Source organism: Hypomesus nipponensis, chromosome 4 (assembly GCF_054491055.1).
Source record: "Hypomesus nipponensis isolate SF chromosome 4, ASM5449105v1, whole genome shotgun sequence".
NCBI classification, from domain to species: domain Eukaryota; kingdom Metazoa; phylum Chordata; class Actinopteri; order Osmeriformes; family Osmeridae; genus Hypomesus; species Hypomesus nipponensis.
This window is the reverse complement of record NC_140364.1, coordinates 2,981,720-3,003,743: the sequence shown is the minus strand read 5'-3', so window position 1 is coordinate 3,003,743 and position 22,024 is coordinate 2,981,720. Positions and strand designations below refer to the sequence as shown.

At 48.1% G+C, this 22,024-nt stretch overlaps 3 protein-coding genes across 4 annotated transcripts; 2 read left to right on the top strand and 1 right to left on the bottom strand.

Annotated features, from left to right (window-relative positions):
* Positions 1–926: 926 nt before the first annotated feature.
* LOC146295018 (CDC42 small effector protein 1-like) lies at positions 927–10,197 on the bottom strand. The gene is made up of 5 exons (XM_084695856.1): positions 9,993–10,197; positions 6,353–6,616; positions 4,076–4,180; positions 3,022–3,093; positions 927–2,536 (listed from the first exon to the last, which is right to left on the bottom strand). Exons 2-4 carry the CDS (start codon positions 6,494–6,496, stop codon positions 3,025–3,027), a joined length of 318 nt encoding a protein of 105 aa, XP_084551982.1. The 5' UTR covers positions 6,497–6,616; positions 9,993–10,197; the 3' UTR covers positions 927–2,536; positions 3,022–3,024.
* A 483-nt stretch (positions 10,198–10,680) lies between these two features.
* Positions 10,681–14,731, top strand: mllt11 (MLLT11 transcription factor 7 cofactor). The gene is made up of 2 exons (XM_084695695.1): positions 10,681–10,819; positions 13,229–14,731. The coding sequence occupies exon 2, from the start codon at positions 13,237–13,239 to the stop codon at positions 13,513–13,515; it is 279 nt and encodes a 92-aa protein (XP_084551821.1). The 5' UTR covers positions 10,681–10,819; positions 13,229–13,236; the 3' UTR covers positions 13,516–14,731.
* A 244-nt stretch (positions 14,732–14,975) lies between these two features.
* On the top strand, positions 14,976–21,839 carry gabpb2a (GA binding protein transcription factor subunit beta 2a). 2 transcript variants are annotated; one of them, XM_084695694.1, is made up of 9 exons: positions 14,976–15,301; positions 15,610–15,671; positions 16,830–16,937; positions 18,869–19,036; positions 19,470–19,664; positions 19,780–19,909; positions 20,016–20,186; positions 20,422–20,540; positions 21,180–21,839. In XM_084695694.1, exons 3-9 carry the CDS (start codon positions 16,830–16,832, stop codon positions 21,549–21,551), a joined length of 1,263 nt encoding a protein of 420 aa, XP_084551820.1. In that variant the 5' UTR covers positions 14,976–15,301; positions 15,610–15,671; the 3' UTR covers positions 21,552–21,839. The 2 variants fall into 2 exon arrangements, with proteins under 2 accessions (XP_084551820.1, XP_084551819.1); XM_084695693.1 differs by lacking the exon at positions 15,610–15,671.
* Positions 21,840–22,024: the final 185 nt, after the last annotated feature.

Sequence of the window (22,024 nt, the reverse complement as noted above, 5' to 3'; positions counted from 1 at the left end):
AGAGGGAGAGTACGGGGGTTGGAGGGATGGGGAGAGAGGAAAAGAGACAGAGAGAAGGGTAGAGGGAGAGAGCAAAGAGAGAAGGGGGAGAGAGAGAGAGAGGGGTAATGTGTGAACCTCCCAGGCGAACAGGAAACGGACCCTGACAGAGAAAGGAAGTGAGGTAGCAGTGAGGAAACTCAATAAACAGGAAGAGAGAACAGAGGCTGAAGTGTGAGGCTGGAACCTGCACTCTATTTATCCAGGACCGACACACACACACACACACACAGTCGTTTACGGTTATTGGACTTGGCATGTAATGCAATTCGGTGTGGAGTTTGGTCACTTAAAACTGTGTGTTGTGAGACTGCAGAGAGGTGAGCTAAGTGTTGCTGCTGTGGCCCGCACTCTGCCAGCAGCCAGCCAGCCAATCACTCAGCCAGCCAACAAAGCAGCCAAGAAGCTAGCCAGTCAGGAGACCAGACTCAGGTTGTGCATGAAAGTATGAAGCTAGGGGGCTGTATGGTTATGTATGTATGAATGTTGTGTTTTAACCTGCTTGGTGCTGGCGAAGGCTGACAGAACCTATGATCTTGTTCCAGAGCTGATGTTATCTCCCAGCAGCCCTGCTGTAATCAAGCAGCACAATGGGCCTCAGATTTCCTTCATGAAGCCCTCAGAGGTTTCACTGCCCTCTGCCAAGGACAGACCCTGGTCGTGTGTGTGTGTGGGGTGCTGGACCATGCCCAGTGGTTTATGTAGGAACAGAGTCCATTGTTAAAGAGGAAGTGGAGTGTTTTGGAAGGTTTAATTTCCTCTTAAAGCAGAGAGAGAGAGAGAGAGCACCTTTGTATTAGTAAAGATCTGAGAAAAACACCATCACTATTTCTACGCACAGCATGTGTGTGTGTTTCAGATGAAAAGAAGTCAGACAAACACAAACAAACATAAAACATGACTTGTATTTTCAGAAGCATGTCAAAAGACTCAACGTGGTCTGTGACAGTTCAGACCCTCCATCCTCAACCCTGGGAGCTGAGGAAACAGACTTCCTGGTTGCAGGACTGTGACATAGTTGCCATAACAACACCAGCAAGATGGAGACAGATAGCCTAGTCCCAGTAGCGTGTCCGTTAAGATTAGGAACATCCCTAGAGTAGACTAAGACAAGGAATGTGATGACATAACCCAGCCTCGCGTCTAGACTTGGAAAGAGCTGAAACCTGGGAAGTCTTCTGTCAAGGAAAACATGTACACAAAATATAAACAACATCTAAAACAAAAACGATAATTCCTACTGTTCAGTCAAGTCAAATAACCGTTCACTGAAAGTGGAAATGAAAAATAAAAACAGGTACTCGAAAAATACAAAGCCGGCATTCATTGTGAACTTGCAGAAGAGCGTCTAAATCTAATACTACAGAGAGATCGAGATCTAACAGACGGTCCAATCAGAGACCAGAAGGCCAGGGGCCATGAAACACAGTCACCCTCCCATGTACTATATCTGGCGGTCCCTCCTAACCCCACTGGTCCGCTGGGTTCACTAGAGGAATCACAAACAACCCGGGTTCGAGACCCCACCCCCTGCCAACGGACTCTCCGGAAGCGGTGTTTCTCAAACCCTGCTGTTTCTTACAGTAGGTTGTCATAGAGACGGCCGGTCTCTGTGACCTGTCCAAGGGGGTCACGTGACAGGGGCCGGTCTCCGGGTTCATGTGACTCAGACAGGAAGAGCTCCAATGGACTGTGGTTCAGGGCGGGGGAGGGATATTACAGATGTCTGTTAAGGCCGATCCTAAGGGATCAAAACGGAAGGCCGATAGTCTGATAAATCGAGAACTGCTATCCAGGGCAGGCGTGTGTGTCTAAAGGAGGCTCATCATGTTTACGCATGTATGAGAGAGAGTGACAGACACACAGAGCCTGTTACTCAATGGATTCTAGGTGGAGCGGAGCGTGATGCCATATCCTGTCCCTCCGCTGAGCAACACACACACACACACACACACATCCAACAGCAGCAGTCTATCCATCGGCCATGTGGCACAACACTGATGTGTCGCCATGCTGCGAGAGAGAGGCAGTGTGAAACGTCTGGACGTCTTCTGGATGGTTCCGCTGGATTAGGTAGGACGGCACCATGTTGTCTAGAGGGAAGAACACAATCCTGGAATACAGAGTCCAGGGGCAGAACAGGATGCTGGGTTATAAGAGTCCATGGGCAGAACAGGATGCTGGTATAGAGAGTCCAGGGGCTGATGTGATGAGGCTGGGACTGGGAACCAGGCTAGGGCGGAAGCTTTGAGGCTGGGAGTGGGGATGAGGCTGGAACTGGGGGTGAGGCTAGTGCTGAGGATGAGGATGGGAAAGGGGATGAGACTGGTTCTAGAGGTTTGAGTGGGAATGAGGCCGGGACAGGAATGGTGGTCCTAAGTGCTCTCTGTGCAGGAGGGGGACAGGCTTGCTTGATGCTTGACCAAGGGTCAAGGGTCAGGGGTCAGAGAAGAGGGGCCAGGGGTCATCAGGTGAGGCTCTGGTTGGGCTGTTGCTCCTGAAACAACAGGAAATCATGTCAGACAGGAAAGTTACTGAACAACATTGTTTGACAACAAAACCAGCCTTCTTTGTCAACCGAACGAGGAGAGATGGAGGCGTGGAGAGACTGAGAAAAGCGTCTCCGAACTGTCAGACTGCGTTGTCAACACTCAGAGGAAGAGAGAAAGATCGCGAGACGGCAAAATCACACATCTGAACACCCCTGAACACCCAGCCGCCTTCTGAAACAAACGAACTTCCCAGTTGGGGTCACCTGACTCATCTGACTGGTCTCCATGGCGTTTGGGGCCAGACGCTGGTCAGAACCCTGACCTCATCCTGCTGCCGTTCTGACGCCAGCTAAACACTGGGAAGCACCCCTCACATGACAGGAAATGGGCTTCTACATTCTATATGAACATGTTCTGAGTTCCTTTCGTTACGAGTGCTGTTTGACGGTGTATGTGTTCTCGCGAGCTATGAGGGTGTGTGTGTTCTCACCAGCTATAAGAGGCTGTTCCTGCCGTTGATGCTAGGTCCTTTAGACCTCATCTGTTCCTGGACTGGTCCTGACTGGAAAAACAGGAAACACACGTTACATGACCACAACCTGCTCAAACTCCCTGGAAACTCTGTGGACTGAGTCCGACCAGGTCAGGCCAGACAGAACCAGGCCAGTGAAGCTACAATGACGAACTGCTATAACCAGGGTGAGTGTCTGTGGTCTATGTAGATCGAGCTAACCCCAGCCCCTCCTCCAGGTCACCCCTCCCGTCTGTCTGTCTGTCTGGGGGGGGGGGGGGGGGGGGGGCACCAGGGCTCTGGGAGGGGGACAGGAAGAAGTGACCACAGTCACTTCCTGTGCTTGGCGACAGAGGGGATCCTCTGTCAGTGACACACACACAGAGAGGGTCTTTCATGCATCTGTCAAGGCCAGCAGCTGGGTCTGTGTGTTGGCCTGCATCCTCATCTCTGAGAGAGACAGAGAGAGAGACAGAGAGACAGAGAGAGAGAGAGAGAGAGACAGAGAGACAGAGAGAGAGGACACGTTCCCCGACAGTGCTTCCCTTCCTAAGTGACTTGGCTCAGTCCTCCCCCATATGACCTGGTAGGAAGGTAGGCAACAAGGAGACAAGGTAGGAGACAAGTTCCTGGAGTGAATGATATGTCCTTAACGGACGGATGTTATTGCTGGGAGGGAGGGGGGGTATGGAAGTGTGTGAGTGTGTGTGTGTGCACGCGGGCTGAGGGCTGGTACAGACTGGGCCTTGTTCCTCAGTGGGCCTGCAGGTGGCTGGATGAAGGAGGAGGGAGAGGGGGGGGAAGGGGACAGTGAATCCTAATGAGTTCCCTGACTCACTGAGTTGAAGGCACAGTCAGGGTCTCATTACAGCACGTCGTCCTCGCATCTCCATCACTGACAGAGTGTGAGGGCGAGTGAGGGAGCGCGACGAGAGAGAGTGAGGCAGTGTGTGAGGGGTGAGAGTGTGTGTGTGTGTGTGTGTGTATGAGAATGTGAGGGTATGTGCGTGTGTGGGGGTGCGAGGGTACATACAGGGGGCAGTCCTTCGGCCATCTCCCCAGAGCCAATGTGTGTGAGGTGCATGAAGTTGGTGGGCTCTCCGATCATGGTGCGGTCGATCTTCCTCCTCTTCCTCTTCTGGAAACGCAGCACACATTCAGGGTCAGAGGTCACGCACCAACATGCTTTAAGTGTGAAGACACCTACTAAGACATGCATGAGGAAAACACCTGGTATACCAGCTTGTTTAAGGTTGTTGTTTTTACTGAGGTGTGACTGACATATCCTGTATGCTGCTGGAGGACAAGGAAGGGGTGGGTTTTTTGTGGGCGTGCGTGCGTGTGTGTGAGTGTGCGTGCGTGTTCAAGCAAGAGAACATGGGCGTCTTTCTGCCATGAGGTCATGAGCTACTGAGGATGTGTTGATGCATGTCCACATACTCTGACTAACACACACACACACACACACACATATATTTCAACATAGTCATATATAAACCCATATCACTGCTGCATGACACAATGTTTCTCTACGCTCTCAAGTTGATTTGCAGCTCAGACCAAAACACGGTTCTATCTGAGGAACTTCCAGACCGGCTCCCCAGAAACACATTACGCTGAGCTGGAAGGAGAACCAGAGAAGTGTTCTGGAAGCGGGCCCGCGGTTCCAGCACATCTTGGCCACAATTGGAGAAAAACCATTCTGTTTCCAGAAGCTGCTGTACTTTCCCTACACCAGTATTCCAGTATGGGCCAGGGAGAACACAACATTAGAGATAACTTCTTAAAGAAACAAAGTGCAGTCTTACTTCATCCTATGCCAGCTTGCCAAGGAAAAGATACTTTAAAACATGTTCTAAACTGTCTCCGGCGTTCGTCCAACAAGCGTAGAACCCAACTCTACCCTACCTTTATATCAAACAGCAGAACATGCAAACTCGCATCTTGCTTTGATTTAAAACATTCGAATACGCTGACAACTATTCTGCTTTGATGTAAAACATGTTATCAACTATCAAGCCTTGATAAAACATTAGAACACGTGAACAACCCTAGCCTTCCATGATAAAATAGAACATTTCTATCCTGCCCAGCACAAACGCCCAACCCAAATGCTAACATGCTAACAATGGCGTAATGTTTTGATATAAAACATTAAAAACATACCAAGATGCTAGTAACTCTAGTCTTACTGCTAACATGCTAATAGCATCCTGCCCAACTGGGCGGCACCCACAGTGATGGTACACCAGCCATGCATGACATCAGTCACAGCTTAACAACTCGACACTGCCCAGAACTCAACACTAATCCCACCAAGAACCTCACCCTGCCCAGAACCTCACCCTGGCCAGAACCTCACCCTGCCCAGAAGCCAACCTGCCCTTACATGGAGGACCAGTGAAGATGGAGGACTGGGAGACAGGCGGCCCTGAAGAAACTGAGGCTCTGGGACATCTGCTGGCTGAGTGATGGGAGGTCATCTACATGTGTGTGTGTGTGTGTGCTCGCTCTGCCTTCCACACAGGAAAAAAACTAAACAAAAAAACTGTTTCCGAGCAACTTATTCTGGGTGATGCCATTAAGGAGAGTTGCCTTATGTTAAGTAATGACATGCAGATCTTCTGTACTGGTACTGGTGTGTGTGTGTGTGTGTCTGTGTTTGAGTGTAGGGTGCTCATGAGAACATTCTGGCAGGGACCCTGTACTGTTCTTTATTAGCTAGAACCTCGTTATAAAGTCTTTAGGAACCCTCGTAAAAACGCTGGGCCAACATGTTCACTCCAGATGGAGAAGAAACTCTTCCCACCAACTCACCCTGATCCAACCCAGGACCACCAGTTGTGCCCTGGCCTTAGCTCCAGCCCCAACCCTAGCCCTAGACCTGGCTTCAGTCATGTTCTACTCTCCCCTGCTTTTCTGTGTGTGTGTGTGTGTGTGTATGAATGTATGCATTAGAACATGGGCATGTTTATTAGAAGCGGCGTCTCTGTGTATTGTTGCTGCCCACAATGGAACAAACACAGACCCTAAAAATAAAGGAGGGGAAGAGAGGGTCCCTTGGGGCCTAGAGCCAGCACACTCCCCCCCCTCCCTCCCTCTCTGTCTCTCTCTCTCTCTCCTGAGCTGTGAGGTTGTGTTGGGGTGGGGGGTCTGTCATTGTTGACTAGAGGGAACAGACACAGGCCCCAGTTACGCAACGCCTCAATCCCTGCCACACCATGACCCCTGAACCAGGAAGAGGCTTGGGTCCAGAAAAGAGAGAAAGGGAGAGAAAGCGTGTAAATCTGTGTGTTCGCGCGTGTCTTACCGGAGGAGGCTTGGCCACCACACAGCAGCCCATCTTGTGCCAGAAGTGGCTCATCCCCGGCCCCGACCCGTCCAGCCCCCGGCTCTCTGTCACCGCCCTGCAGGACCCCCTCTGTCCCTGCACCCTGGGCTGGTCCTGGGGCATCCAGCTACGCCTGCCGTCCAGCCTTCGTCCTCCGTTCCCCCCGGCCCTGTCCCTCACAGTCTGGTCCAGGGAGTTCTCAGTCCAGATCCAGTCTCAGGGAAGATGTTCTGATGGCAGTCTCTGGTCCACACACACACACACACACACACACACACACAGAGAGAGAGAGAGATCAGTTAGTCAGGTGATCCGAACAGCCATGGATGTCCCGAGGAAAGAGTTTTGTTTGAGCGTTCTGCATGTTTGCATGTTTCTATCATATAGCTAGCTGGACAACTGAGGCAGCGTTTGCCGAGATGATAATCCTTAATGAAACTAGCTGAACAAGGCTGTGTGTGTGTGTGTGTGTTCCTGCTATGGAGGACTTTGCTCTTGCTGGGTTTACTAAGGTATCTCTGCCTGCCTGGCTACACCACTGGGGGCTACTTAAGCAGAGATTAGAGAACTGTAAGGTATTCTAGAACCATTGGAAACCTTACCCAACTGTATAGCGTTCTACAGCCATTGGGAACCTTACAGAGCTGAGAAGGGTTCTAGAACCATTGGAAAGCTTGCAGAACTGTGGAGACTGAGAAGCCAGTGAGGCTGGCTGAGGGATTCTCTGCTCGGCAGACAAACCAGCCTCATGACCCATCTCCCCATGACTGCAACCACAGACAGGGAAACAAGGAGAGGGGGAGTAGGAGGAGGAGAGGGGGGGGGGAGGAGGGGGACGCACAAGAGGGCAGCTTAAATGCTTGTCCCGTGAGGTAAGGATTAACGGAAACTCCCGCTCTTAACGGGACGCTCATCATCCAGTATAAATAAACTAGGCTCCCTGGAGAAGCTGGCCAGACTGGGTCAGTCCACTTTAGGGAGCCCCCTCCTGACCCTCCACCCACAACTGTGGACCAGGATGGTACGGTCCAACTGGCTGGGGAAGGCCAGAGAGTTCGACTCTGTCCCTGCTGACGTCACAAAATACAGACGGGTAGAAAGAGTGAGTCAGGGAGCCGGCCACTCTGGATCAGGTCTGTGAGACAGAGGTTCTCCAGATGAACTTTGTGTAACACACAGACAGACCCTGTCCTCTCTTAACTCATGATCAGCCAGTGATCAGCTGTTATCAGACTTCGGTGAGGGTTGGGGAGCAAGGTAAGAACAGACTACAATGGCAGCTCTGTCAACTCACAATCTTCTGCTTCAGCTCATGTGTGTGTCATATATGATGTTACACACACACACACACACACACACACACACACACACACACACACACACACACACACACACACACACACACACACACACACACACACACACACACACACACACACACACACACACACACACACACACACACACACACACACACACACACACACACACACACACACACACACACACACACACACACACACACACACACACACACACACACACACACACTTCCAGCGAGCAGGCTTTGAAGGCTAAAGTACCTCAGTCTCGTAGCTAACAGCACCCTAAACACATTAGCATGAGGCTATGTATTTAAACCAAACACTGTACCTGACCAAGAGGAAGTTTGTCTTTTTAAGAGATGCACCATTTTAGCACAAACTTGAATGGTTTTGAAGTCCACACAAACATCAAATGGGGCTAGTAGACCACACCTGCAGTTTAGCACTATGATTCAAGCCCACAAACTATACTCTGCAGCTAAGCTAATACAAGCACCAACACAAGTGTTAAACCCTGAATATTACACTGTGTTCTTCCTGTTGTTCATCCATATAAGGCATTGTTCTGAGCTTTTTGATATCCAAAACACCATGAGTCATGGTCAAGATCTGTGTTGCCCAGTCCTGTTCGTGGAGAGCTAGCAGGCATTCAAGTAGACTTCTCTTCAACCTTAATCTAGCACACCTTTCTCATAATGAGCTGGTTGCTAAGCATGAATCATGTTAGAAACAACTTGGGTTGGAATGTAAACCTACAGGAGGATATCACTCCAAGAGTAGGGTTGGAGCATAAACCTACAGGAGGGTATCTCTCCAGGAACAGGTTTGGAATGGGCTATTTGACCGGGGAGGAGGAGGGTTCACAATGGGCCCTTTAATGCAAGGTCTCTAGGTGGGAATGCTCCAACTGGTTAACGGCACCTTTAAAATCATGGCAGGTGTTACAGTAACACCAACCCCTTGGAAAACAGGGGCAGGAGCAGGACACGGATCGGGCAAGACATGCATGGGGAAAGTTTGGGATTCTCATAAATAATGAAAACAATGAATTGGTGTGTGTGTGAGTGATGGTGATATGCAGGCCTTACAGCAGACCTCAGACCTGTAGAAAGAGAGAGCCTAATGTGCATAGCTGTCTAAACATGAGTGGTTACAAAGGGGAAGCACAGCATTGAGACATGCAGATTCACGTACTGACGCCCCAATGCAGTCATTATGACTCAATGCTGCTGACTTTTCCTTTTGGTCTATTTTGTGTATAGACAGTAACCTAGGGACTTCCAGAAAAGCAGGAGGTGATATCCCTTTGCGTGACCCTCCTACGACCTGTTAAAGAGCCCAGGTCTTCATGAAGACTCCCCACATCATTTGTGGTGTACATTATAGCAACCATAACTAGACCCGATAGTGGGAAAACCAACACTAGTTATAGCTCTCCCAGAGCCAAATGGAGACACAGACACACACAATTACTAAACCGAACTAAAAACGGATCTTCCTGACATAGACCAGACCACAATGATGACTATCCTGGAGCCGCGGGGCTTCCTTTCAGAGGCTTTGAAACCCGCAATATGTAACTGTCGAGAGGTTTTGTGCGTCATACATGGACTATGTAATTTGGCACAGAACAGCTTGTGACAGTATCTTAAAACACAAATTGTTCTAGAATAGAGAAGTTCCACTATATATGCACACGTGTTCTTCTCTGAATGTAACTCTGCCGTATAAGGCAACAGCTTTTGAATTGGGTTTAAAATTGTGGAACTTAGAAGTATGTTGTATAAATATATAGCATAGGCCTATTTCACAGCAGTGTTTGCTATGTGGCCAGATAGCGGTAGCCTAGTGTTTAAGATCGGATCCCATCGGACACAATGGAGTCAAATACTAACCGATATCTCTCAAGGCAAATGAGAATAGTATCACTCATGACCGCATTGTATGGATCTCCGAGAGCAAAGTTAATTCAAACATGTCACTAGCAGGATCCTCATAGACAATTCCTGAGTCATGAAACGTAGCCCACTTTCTAGGGTAGCTTAAATTAAGTGAGCAAACTGATGTTGGAAATACCGGAGAAAGAATAATGAACTTCTGAAACTTGTAGCATATGAAACTAGATTAGTAGTAGGGGTTTCCAGGGAATAAAACTGGTCATTAAAAGCGTTTTGACTCAACACTAACCATGCGCTCTGCCTGTCTGATAACTGCCGACCATCTCATTCAATTAATCTCATATTTGAAACTTTGTAGCTAACCTCGATGAAGAGAGGAATTGGCGGCTAACTCACCTCCGGTTTAGTAAAGAGTCCAAACTACTTTTATGCAACAGCAGTGAAAGTATCCGTTTGACATCTAAACTCCTCCAAAGTCCGCCGCACTGAAGCTGTTTAACGCCGTGTTTGAGGTGTGGTTCTATTTTCTGTCTTACAATGAGGAAATTGTTGGCTTTTACACCGCTCAGACCTCGGGAAACTTTCTCACCCGTTAAAGTCAAACAGCACCCCTTATGGGCTAAGATGCACTCCGAGTCTTGCAATTACAATAATATAAGTAGTGTTTCTACCGCCATCTCCTGGAGTTGTATTATACTTGCTGCCTGTTGTTGGTGTTTCATAATAAACGGATGTGCTGGATTGAAATGTTGAAACAAACGACTTTAAATGGATTTAAGAGCTTTAAATAGCTTATAATAATTATTTTGTTAGATGAGAGTAAAATTCTGATATAGATTTACGCTGTTGTGGTTTGCTGTTGGTAGGCCGAACTGATTTACACCCATTATATAATCAAAGACCGATCTGTGCGCTTGCTTGCGTGTGTATTTGTGTAAGTGTGTATGCGTGTGTGTGTGTGTGTGTGTGCATGAAGGTCTGTGAGTGTGTGTGTGTGTGTGAGTGTATGTGTGTGTGTGTGTGTGTGTGTGTGTGTGTGTGTGTGTGTGTGTGTGTGTGTGTGTGTGGGAGTGGCTGCCTTCACTGAAAAAAGCCGGCTGGTGAGCGAGCTTTACAGTTCCTACAGTCGACAGCACGAACACAACTTAGACGTCTTTGTCACCCCAAGGCGACTTAAGATAACAAGATTTTTTTAAACAGTCTTTTAACTGCCTCCGATTAAGGTAAATCAATTTCTATATGTTTTAGATGCATGGCCACCATGTTCAGCGTGCGTGTGCATTCCGTTTTGCCCATGGTGATGATGTACAATGCACCTGCACCCCATCTACAGCGATATGAAATGCAACAACGGTCGATTCGTTTTTAGTCTTGAAATCAAAATTGTTGCCAGGTTTAACGTAGGCCTAAATGGCTGCATGTTCTTCTCTGTGTTGATCTAATTGTATTCAGGTTCTATCTCCAAACAAACACTGAAGGATAGTCTATAGCGTGTGTTTGAAACAGGTTTTTAGCTTTGCCTGACGTAGCTTTCACCAGTTATAGTAACCAATCATCAACAGCTCTGTCTTAATGATAATCGTGGGATAAAGTAAGTGCGTTTCATGTCGTTGTCCGGTGACAATCCCTGTCACATTTTGTCAGATATATTTAGGGCCGTGTGACCCAGTTGCTCAAACGGGTCGCCATCGACTGCGCAGATGTCATGCTGCAGAAGCAGGTTAACAGGAATTGAATCTATATATATGGGATTGAACGGAAGGGCATATGGGTCCTAATATAAAACTAATGGTCATCTCTGGAAGCCCAGGGGCGTCGACCTCACGCGCTCCATCCTCACAAACCGTTTTAATGCATACGTCATCCCGGTGGATTGTCTGTTTTGTGAGGGCGTGGTAGGGCCCGATGGATAAGGCTTCATGAGAATAATCAACCATTACAGATTTATGCTTAAACCTAGATGTTTTCAGATTCACTCTACCATGTCCGCAAATGTCGCTGATAAAATGTGGCTTTATACAGAATCATGATACGGACACAATGGGAAACCATGAATCATGAGTGTTTGAAGTCATGTGCAGATAAAGTGATTGTAAGATAGTAAACCCAATTTTCTTTGAGTTTTTCCTTGTCTTCTCTGAGGGTTTTAGTTGGTTATTGAGGCTGCTCTGTGGGCTAATACACATGAGCTTTAAGGACATAGCTTATAAAGAGCTGTAGGCCTACATGTCATTTGATTTGAAGCTGTCAATAAAAAGAATTTGATTATTGTGGAGGTTCATTAGAAGAGATTTAGACAGGATTAAGATCAAACATGGTCGGAGCTTTCACAGAATTTTCCTGACGTAAACAAGAACTCCTGTAAATAGAATGTCCAGGCCGCCGCAGCCGCCTATAAATAAGAAGAAAACAAGCCTTAAAATATCTTGACTTGACAAGGTGCCTATTGCTGTCCCCAACTCTCACACTGTTTAAACTCATGTGTTGTCGACTCAAAACATGGCCTTTCATAGAACCCATTTCATAACAGGATAATCGAACCCAGCTGAAATAAAGTTCCAGAACTCCGTGTTCCACGATTCTGTTTGGAATGCTGGTGTTCTTTGTGAAAATGGCTCTATAGCCTAAGGAGGCTTGTTGCTGGTTTGTTCTATTTAACCCTGTGTAGAGCAAGGACTCATTCCTCCCTGCAGGTGGGGTTTTATCAGTATCACTTCTATGGAGATAAGATACGAGCCGACACTGCATGGCTTTTCCACAGCTAAGGCTAAGCACTGCAAGCCTGAATTCATGCTCAATTCCGATGTATTTATCAGATTCGATTTTTGGGAGGTCTGTCATTGTCATTTTAAATGTGGCCAATATCCGATCCGTGTGAACTGGTTGCGGTCCTGAACCGCCCCGCATGCGCAATAGAACAACAACAAATGCCTCATATGTAGGACGCGCTCACACCTGTTAAACATGGAGGTCAGTGAAGTTTTCAAGCATTCGTTTTCATAAAGTTATTTTCTGTGGAACTCAGCGAATGTGTGAGCAGATAATAGCCTACGGAGGACGAGAAGAACCACATTTTGAGACAAAAAATCTAAGACCATAGCCGCGGAAACATATTTTACCGGGGGGATGCTGGGGGGTGGGGGGGGTCATTTATTTATTAGTCATTGGAGACTATTACACATTAGTTATGATATATAACTAATATATGCTATTAGCTATAGCTATGTTTGGACTCTGGATGTTGTACATAATGTCCTTTTAGGACCAATTAACTTGAATTTATTGTAGATTATTTTCTCATAGACTGAGCAAAGCTTAGTAAAGCCAAGTCCTTGGGTTTCTGCCTATAAATGGTTCTTGTGCTTCTTGTGTGGACTCCCAGGTGGTAGACTGCCAGGGTAAAATAATGGGCTGTGTCATTCAGATGGGTTCGTCCCAGCTGGAACCCACTTTAGCAGGCCGATAAAGAAAGGGATTTACAAGGACAAAGGGCTCCACTTTCTGTCTCTTTTAGAACGTGAATAAATACTTGATGGGGAGCAATCGATACTCGATGACCAATAGATATCTTTAATCTTGTCATATCAATCAACTCTGATCCCATTCTAACTCAACAAAACTCTATCATTCAGATACCAACATGCTGCAGAAATCCAACAGCCAATACGATTCCTTCCTGTACTGGAGGCAGCCAATCCCAGCCCTCGACATGTCCGAGCTGGAGGACCTGGGCCTGAAGGACAGCAAGCCGGCCAATAGCAACCAAGCTGGGAAGAAGAAGAAGGAGAAAAAGTCCTCCAAGATGGCCAATCAGAGGAAACAGAAAGAGGAGGAGGAGCTCCCAGAGTACACCACCTTCAACTACTGGAGAGAGCCCATCGCTAGCATCGACACTCTGGACTTTAACCTACTACTGTGATGTTCTATCTCTCATCCATACATTTCCATCCTCTCTCCCTCTCACCCTCTGTCCCTCTTTCCCTCCCTCCCATCACTGGCCTTGTCTACATAAACCATGCCTTCGGTCAAGTCCCTGGTCCACCTTTGATTCAGTACTGGCTCTGTATGTGTGTACTGTAGATGTAGAATAGCACTAACGCTAAGAGGGGTATGGTAAGCTGACTGGCTGACACTGTGATTGACAGCAGCATCTATCCTCCTCTATCTAGGTGTAGCTTGCAGTATGCATTCAGGACATCATTCTGCAGTCAAAGATATGACACATGATTCTGTGGCGTAAATGACCTGTGTTGAGTCCGGTCCGTAAACGCACACCTATATCACTATAGAAACGCATATCTAACATTCTTCACGTGTGGAACATAGAGGAACCACAGTGCACTAAAGCCTGTTCTAGTCCACTCTGGACACATAGTGGGAACAGGTACAGATCACCTGGGCTCTATTGTGAAGAGAGAGAGACATGACACCTACTACACGTTTCACACATAGAAGACTAGCCCATTAGTGTAGCTCAGTGATTAGAAAGGGTCAAGTTCAAATGACCCCTTGTCGGTCGCCTTGGGAAAAAGTGTCTGCTAAATGAATACACATTTGAAAACATTTGTTCATACATGGAGGCACCATACCTCAACTATGTTTTCTATTACCACAGCCCTTGTTAAAACCTGCTTGTCAGGCCCCAGTGCCAAAAGTAGTCAGTAGTTTTAAGCTCTAGTCTAGAGTCAAAGTAAGCATCTCCACAGAATGGGTTAGGCTCTTTGAAAGTCGTGTTTTCTTTACATAGTTGCCTTTCCGCCCATGAAGTCTCTCGCACGTGTTTATTTAGGCCTTATTTAGGATGCTGCTTTCAGTCTGCACTGAGCAGGACTCAACTGAGTGCAATGACTGATGGGAAATGTAGTGAAATCATTCATATGGCGTACTGGTCACCCTTTATATTTTGCCATTGTCGTCTGCAAATATCAGAGGTTAAGTTTGAATGTTGAGGAAAGGAATGATTTATGAAAGTCATGGAATGTTTGGATGGTCCTACATTGTGCTGTGTGCACATGGTTTGCGAAGTAGCCTACAGTGGCGAATACATAATTCTTGAATAATTTTATGTTTAACACTTGGAGTAGTCAACTCCCAGAAGTGATCTTCTATTGAAATAAAACATTAACAATACCATACACATTTTCCCGTGTCGTTTTATTTCGCTCAAGTCCATGACTCACTCATTACAAACAGGGTTTGTACTTTGCAGATTGTACGTGCTACATTAACCACCATATTCGCAGAAAAAGATACTTCCAGAAACAGGAGCTAGATGCTGCATTTCATTTAATGACTACAAGTTCCCAGTCCGACACTTTTCTTTAATACAGGCCGAATATAAAATGGGCATTTCCCTCGTTAACATGGTTCACCCATTAAGGAATGTTGATCTACGGTCAGTTCGGTTCGAACCACCTCTCAGAATATGAACACTGCCGTTACTGTCGCAGGCCAATCTCAGAACTGCGCGTTGAATCCAGATTTTTTTCTAACGAACTTGTATGCTTGCTATGTGCCCGCCCACGAGGGAGGTTAAAAAGCTTTGGTTTCCACCTCCGGTGTCGAAGAGCTGCCATCTTTGTACCCGTTTATATACAAAAATAAGTAATATTTCCAACAAATTAGGAGGGAAAACTGATTTCAAACGTGAGACTAGTCAAGGGACATATGCTCGGTTCATAATAAGCACTTGACGCCAGATCAAGGTAAGGAATGAACGGCTTTTACAGCTACCAACCCATGAATGTAATCTGGCTCGCGTTAGCTTGCTAACTAGCAAGATCCCCGCATCCAAAGTAACATGCTATTATCAAATGAAGTCTTTACAGCACGGCAACACAGCCGCATGGTAGCAGCAGACACGGAGACGATGTGGAAATAAAATGCACATGGCAGAACGTTTAGTTTACAGGACATAGCAAGCTACTTTAACTATGCTGCATGGTCTCCCACTTGAGAGAGCGGACTAGCTAGCCATTTTAGCCTAACGTAAGACTCAGTTTTGTTTTGCCAGCAAGCGAATACAAACAGCGTAAAGGGCATCAAACGACGGGTGCCATCAGTTCACACAAGACGGTAAGCAACTTGTGCGCATACGTGTAACAACAACTTACAAAAAAACACGATTACTTGTGAAATGCGAATAAAATGTTCCATAGCACTCGATGAGGCGTGCGTGAAAGAATGCTGTTAACCGGATGTGGAAGTAGTTTTTTCTCTCCGTGTAAAATAGGAATTTCTCTACTGACTTCCCCCGGAAAACCAACAACTTAATATCAAAGAGTTTCCTGTGTTGTATCTAATGTTGCCGAGGGGGTTTATTAAATGCTTGTGTTTGAAGTGTTGATGGGTAATGGACACATGGCCGACTCTATTGCGTTTTCACCACCGAGGCGCGTAAAATGGCTACTCGGGACCAGGCTCTGGCTTTCACCCCGAAAGAGAGCCGCATTTGAGTGCGCTTGGTTACTATGTTGCAATCATAAATCGTCGACTTTTCCCCAAGCGAGCGATATATTTGCCCCAATATAAAACGCATAACACTTTAGTGAATATCGTTTTCGATGTCACTTGTTATATCATTTGAGTTCAATAATGTTGTCGCATAGACTTGCTTTATTACTTTTCCAAAGAGATAACATTGTTTTGCGCCAATGGATTATCAGATGGTCATGTGTAGAGATGGTTTCCCCGCCCTCGGCGGCAGTACTGCGTCAGTCCATCCATATGTAATACACACCAGCGTTCCCTCCAGCGTCGTAGCGCTCTCTTCCACGAGACACTCCTTTGGAGAGTTCTTTGTTTGTGTGTGTGTGTGTGTTTAAGATGTTTGTCAGCTTTCTGTAAAATTGAGTATTTTGACTGCTTAGCTACAGGTTTACTCAACATCAATACCCTACATTTTGTATTTTGAAATGTTAGTATGTTAAATAAGTGTTTACCCCTATAATCCTGTTCATTCATTTTAACCCCAAATCAACAGAATAAAGTAAACTATATGATGACAATGAACACATAAAGATCTACATTAGTCAGATTTAGTACATGAAATAAAGACAACATAGATTAACAACTACGAGGTGTCCTGGCTTTGGCCTTAGAGTGCTTCAAACTTTGACCCGTTGTTTACGGCGTGTCCTAAGTCCCCCCCCCCCCTTCTCTCTCTCTCTCTCTGTGTGTCCTGATGTCCTCTCTTTCTCTCTCCCTCTCCCCCCGTCTGTCTGTCTGTGTCAGATGTCGCTGGTGGACCTAGGAAAGCGTCTGCTGGAGGCGGCGCGCAAGGGCCAGGATGACGAGGTCCGAACCCTGATGGCCAATGGTGCGCCCTTCACCACAGACTGGGTAAGACACTGTTAAATATCACCACAGACTGGGTAAGACACTGTTAAATATCACCACAGACTGGATAAGAGACTGTTAAATATCACCACAGACTGGGTAAGACACTGTTAAATATCACCACAGACTGGGTAAGACACTGTTAAATATCACCACAGACTGGATAAGAGACTTAAATATCACCACAGACTGGGTAAGAGACTGTTACATATCACCACAGACTGGGTAAGAGACTGTTAAATATCACCACAGACTGGGTAAGAGACTGTTAAATATCACCACAGACTGGGTAAGAGACTGTTAAATATCACCACAGACTGGATAAGAGACTTAAATATCACCACAGACTGGGTAAGAGACTGTTATATATCACCACAGACTGGATAAGAGACTTAAACATCACCACAGACTGGATAAGAGACTGTTATATATCACCACAGACTGGATAAGAGACTTAAACATCACCACAGACTGGATAAGAGACTTAAACATCACCACAGACTGGATAAGAGACTGTTATATATCACCACAGACTGGATAAGAGACTTAAACATCACCACAGACTGGATAAGAGACTGTTATATATCACCACAGACTGGATAAGAGACTGTTATATATCACCACAGACTGGATAAGAGACTGTTATATATCACAACAGACTGGGTAAGACACTGTTAAATATCACCACAGACTGGATAAGAGACTTAAATATCACCACAGACTGGGTAAGAGACTGTTACATATCACCACAGACTGGGTAAGAGACTGTTAAATATCACCACAGACTGGGTAAGAGACTGTTAAATATCACCACAGACTGGGTAAGAGACTGTTAAATATCACCACAGACTGGATAAGAGACTTAAATATCACCACAGACTGGGTAAGAGACTGTTATATATCACCACAGACTGGATAAGAGACTTAAACATCACCACAGACTGGATAAGAGACTGTTATATATCACCACAGACTGGATAAGAGACTTAAACATCACCACAGACTGGATAAGAGACTTAAACATCACCACAGACTGGATAAGAGACTGTTATATATCACAACAGACTGGGTAAGAGACTGTTATATATCACCACAGACTGGATAAGAGACTGTTAAATATCACCACAGACTGGATAAGAGACTGTTATATATCACAACAGAATGGGTAAGTTCAGTTGACTGGAAGTTCCTTCAGCACTGTGTGTAATCACAAGCAGCAATATCATTTCAGGATATTGAAGTGTTTCCCTATGCATACCAGGCTTACTTATACCAATTTTACACAAAAATGTGTGCCGGTATGCAGGGTTTGAAACGCGGTTAAGCCCGCTAATATAGGTGATGTGTTTTCAAACTTGACCCATTCTAAACTTTTGAACAACGGTTTTTCCAGTTCCAAACGTTGGCTGGTACCAGCGTGTTAGAAAAGGACCCCTCTTTATGGCTGTTAATAACATTTAGTCATTTAGCAGACGCTTATCCGTCAACCTTCTGATTACTAGCCCGACTCCCTCACCGCTCAGCCATCTGACACCCATTGTAATTATAACCATTATAAGTGTTCCAACGAGTAACACAGTGGAAATCAGGGTTATTTTTTTAAATATAAAAATGTGAAATTAGCGGTGTCAGCCGTGAGAAATCAAGTACTGGTAGTTTTGTTGGCTGAAAGAAAAAAATCATGTGAAAAGTACAGCAGAAAATCAAGGATCAAAAGTGCACCGATCAAACAGTATTTCGGTGGTCAAAGTTCGGAATCTCCCTTTCTCACTCACAGCATTGTCTTCAGCCCGTCTCGACAGCATTTGAAGCGTTCCATTTTGTTCATTCAATCTCCCTCCTCCTCTCCCTTTTGTCTTACTCCATGAACCCTCATCCCTGGTTCTGTCTCCCCGCTCTCTGCCCCCCCCCCCCCCCCCCCCCTCCTCCTCCAGTTGGGGACGTCCCCCCTCCACCTGGCGGCCCAACACGGTCACTACTCCACGGCTGATGTGCTGCTCCGAGCAGGCGTCAGCAGGGACGCCCGCACCAAGGTGGACAGGACCCCTCTACACATGGCCGCCGCAGAGGGACACACGCTCATCGTAGAGCTGCTTGTCAGGGTGGGCAGTCTGGAGAGGAGTGTGTGTGTGTGTGTGTGTGTGTGTGAGAGAGAGACGGGGGGACGGGGGGGATAAGCAGTAGGAGAACTATGACTTTGATGAGCATATGATAAATGTGCTCCCACCATCTCTCTCTCCTTTTATCCTGCCTTTCTCCTTCTCTTTCTCTTCCCCTGCATCCTGCATCATCTCCTCCCCTACCACTCCCCCTCTCTCTGTTTTTCCTCTCTACACTCCCTCCCCCCTACCTTGTTCCACACTTCATCCTCCTCCCCCTCTTCTCCCTACTCCTCTTCCAACCCCCCCCCCCCCCACACACACACACACCTATACCCCCCCTTTTCCCTCTCTCTTCTTTTCTTCCTCCTCCCCTCTGCTCTCTTCTCTCTCCTCCCCCCTCCTTTCCCCTCCCCCTCTCCCTCCCCCCCTCCAGAGCGGGGCAGACATCAACGCCAGGGACATGCTGAAGATGACGGCGCTCCACTGGGCGGCGCAGCACGGCCACCAGGGCGTGGCCGAGATGCTGGTGAAGCACGGCGCCGACGTCCACGCCGTGTCCAAGTTCGACAAGACGCCGTTCGACATCGCCGCCGACAGCCAGAACGCCGACCTCATGCTGCTGCTGCAGGTCAGGAAGAGAGATTGGGGGAGGGAGGGAACCGCTTCCGGGGTCAAAGTTCATGTCACGATACTGATTGTCAGTGTTTGTGGGTGCGTGTACCTGTGTGTTTGTGTGTGTGTAGGAGGGCATGCAGAACCAGGTGAACCTTAATGAGAGCAGCGCCACCTCCCCCCAGTATATCATCCAGGGCATCCCTGGACTGCAGGGAGGCGTGGTCAACCTGGCAGACCTCATCAACAGGGCCAACGCAGGTACACACTCACATGTGTATACACACACACACACACACATGCACAACAGCCTCAAGCATGTATTTGTTTTTAAGCATCACTTCCCTATCTCTTTGTGTGTGTGTAGTTGAATCGGAGGACACCATCGCTGCCAGCTCCCTGGACCCCAGCATCCAGCGCGTGGTTACCGAGGGAGGTCAGAGGGTCATCACCATAGTGACAGACCAGCATGGCAACCTCCAGACTACAGGCGGGCTGGGTCAGCAGTTCTTCCTCACCATGCAGAACGGACAGCAGAGTAAGTACATAGAACACGTTGAAAGCACGGCCAGAACCTGCCTAAAGCATGCCTTGAACATGATACGGAGTGATCTGATCACTATGCAGAATGGACAGCAGGATAAAAACATAAACATACTTTTAACACACGAGCTGCATCCATCCTCTCTGTGCTGGTGTGCATGCTGCATTCCATCCTCCAGCTCCACTTCCCTGTTCTTGACATGCTTGCTCATTGGTCGACTGTGTTGCAGTGTTGGCGGTGCCGGCCAATCAGGTGACAGAGGAGGTGGTGGAAGACGAGATCCAGCCGCCGCCCGCACGCAAACGGAGGCTGGAGTCCTCGTCCAATCACACGGATTCTGGAGACACGGTAAGTGGTGACAGACAGGCGGTCCCTCCCTCCCTCCCTCCCTCCCTCCCTCCCTCCCTCCCTCCCTCCCTCCCTCCCTCCCTCCCTCCCTCCCTCCCTCCCTCCCTCCCTCCCTCCCTCCCTCCCTCCCTCCCTCCCTCCCTCCCTCCCTCCCTCCCTCCCAGTCTCACTCCCAGTGTCCCTCCCAGTCTCCCTCCCAGTCTCCCTCCCAGTCTCCCTCCCAGTCTCCCTCCCAGCCTCCCTCCCAGCCTCCCTCCCAGCCTCCCTCCCAGCCTCCCTCCCAGCCTCCCTCCCTCCCTATCTCCCAGTCTCCCTCCCTCCCTCCCTCCCAGTCTCCCAGTCTCCCAGCCTCCCTCCCTCCCTCCCTCCCTCCCTCCCTCCCTCCCTCCCTCCCTCCCTCCCTCCCTCCCTCCCTCCCTCCCTCCCTCCCTCCCTCCCTGTCTCCCTCCCTGTCTCCCTCCCTGTCTCCCTCCCTCCCTGTCTCCCTGTCTCCCGTCCTTCCTCTAACTTTATCCTTCCCTACACTACCCTTCACCTTCCTTCCCCTGCCTCCCTTTCCCCATCCCTTCCTCTTTTCTCTGACTCCTACCATCCTACCGCTCTCCTTCTCTAACTCCGCCCCCCCCCCCCCCCCTCCAGGAGATGTTACAGAAGCAGCTACAGGAGGCCAACAGGAAGGCACACGAGTACCGCCAGCAGCTCCACAGGAAGGAGCAGGAGGCCGAGGAGTACCGCGTCCGCCTGGAGGCCATGTCCCACGGCCACACCAACGGCAGGGCGTCCCCCGGCCCGGAGGAGGTGGTCCTGGAGGAGGAGGAGGAGGAGCTGGAGGAGGAGGAGGTGGTGGAGGAGGAGCTGGGCGGCGTCCAGGTGGAGCCGGCCGACGGCCAGGAGGAGATGGTGCTGCTGCACGAGGGGGCGCTGGTTTTGAAGAGCGGGCCGGGGCTGGACTGCGGCGGGGAGCAGGTGACGCTGGTGGAGACCACCTGCGGGGGCGAGGACGGCTCCTAACGCCTGGAGGCTCGGGGGAGGGATGGACTGGAGAGGAGGGGAAGATGGAGGAGGAGGGAAATCATAAACACGGACTTGGGCTGTTTAAGGAAAGCCTATACCTTTTGGCGCAGTTCTTAATCCTTTACTATCTCCTCCTTGTTTCGCTCCTTTTATGTACAATAGTTCTACTTCCTTCTCTGGTTACTATGATTATTATTATTATTGTTGAGTTGGAGGTCAAGAGGACTTTAAATAAAGGAAGTGACTGACCGGTCTTCCTGTGCGTCACACTAGTTGCCTGGGAAACGTCTGTGCTTCCTGGAGAAGGTGGGCCATTGAGCATATAGATTTTTTGCATGGAGCCAATCACCAGGGTGCCACACTGATGATATGTATACTGAGGGGGCGGGACTTTGAGACTTACTGCAAGTGTCTTAACAGGTGACGGATGTGTTTATTGTGACCAGGTGTAGTAACTAATGGCCAGGTGT

Excerpts from the sequence above, each read along its gene's own strand:
- LOC146295018 (XM_084695856.1), bottom strand. The coding sequence starts at position 6,496 with ATGCCCCAGGACCAGCCCAGGGTGCAGGGACAGAGGGGGTCCTGCAGG. Across the intron at positions 4,181-6,352 it reads TGGTGGCCAAGCCTCCTCCG|AAGAGGAAGAGGAGGAAGAT; the intron begins GTAAGACACGCG and ends CTGCGTTTCCAG. Across the intron at positions 3,094-4,075 it reads TGGCCGAAGGACTGCCCCCT|TCAGGACCAGTCCAGGAACA; the intron begins GTATGTACCCTC and ends CTGTTTTTCCAG.
- mllt11 (XM_084695695.1), top strand. The coding sequence starts at position 13,237 with ATGCTGCAGAAATCCAACAGCCAATACGATTCCTTCCTGTACTGGAGG.
- gabpb2a (XM_084695693.1), top strand. The coding sequence starts at position 16,830 with ATGTCGCTGGTGGACCTAGGAAAGCGTCTGCTGGAGGCGGCGCGCAAG. Across the intron at positions 19,910-20,015 it reads CATCAACAGGGCCAACGCAG|TTGAATCGGAGGACACCATC; the intron begins GTACACACTCAC and ends GTGTGTGTGTAG. Across the intron at positions 20,541-21,179 it reads ACACGGATTCTGGAGACACG|GAGATGTTACAGAAGCAGCT; the intron begins GTAAGTGGTGAC and ends CCCCCCCTCCAG.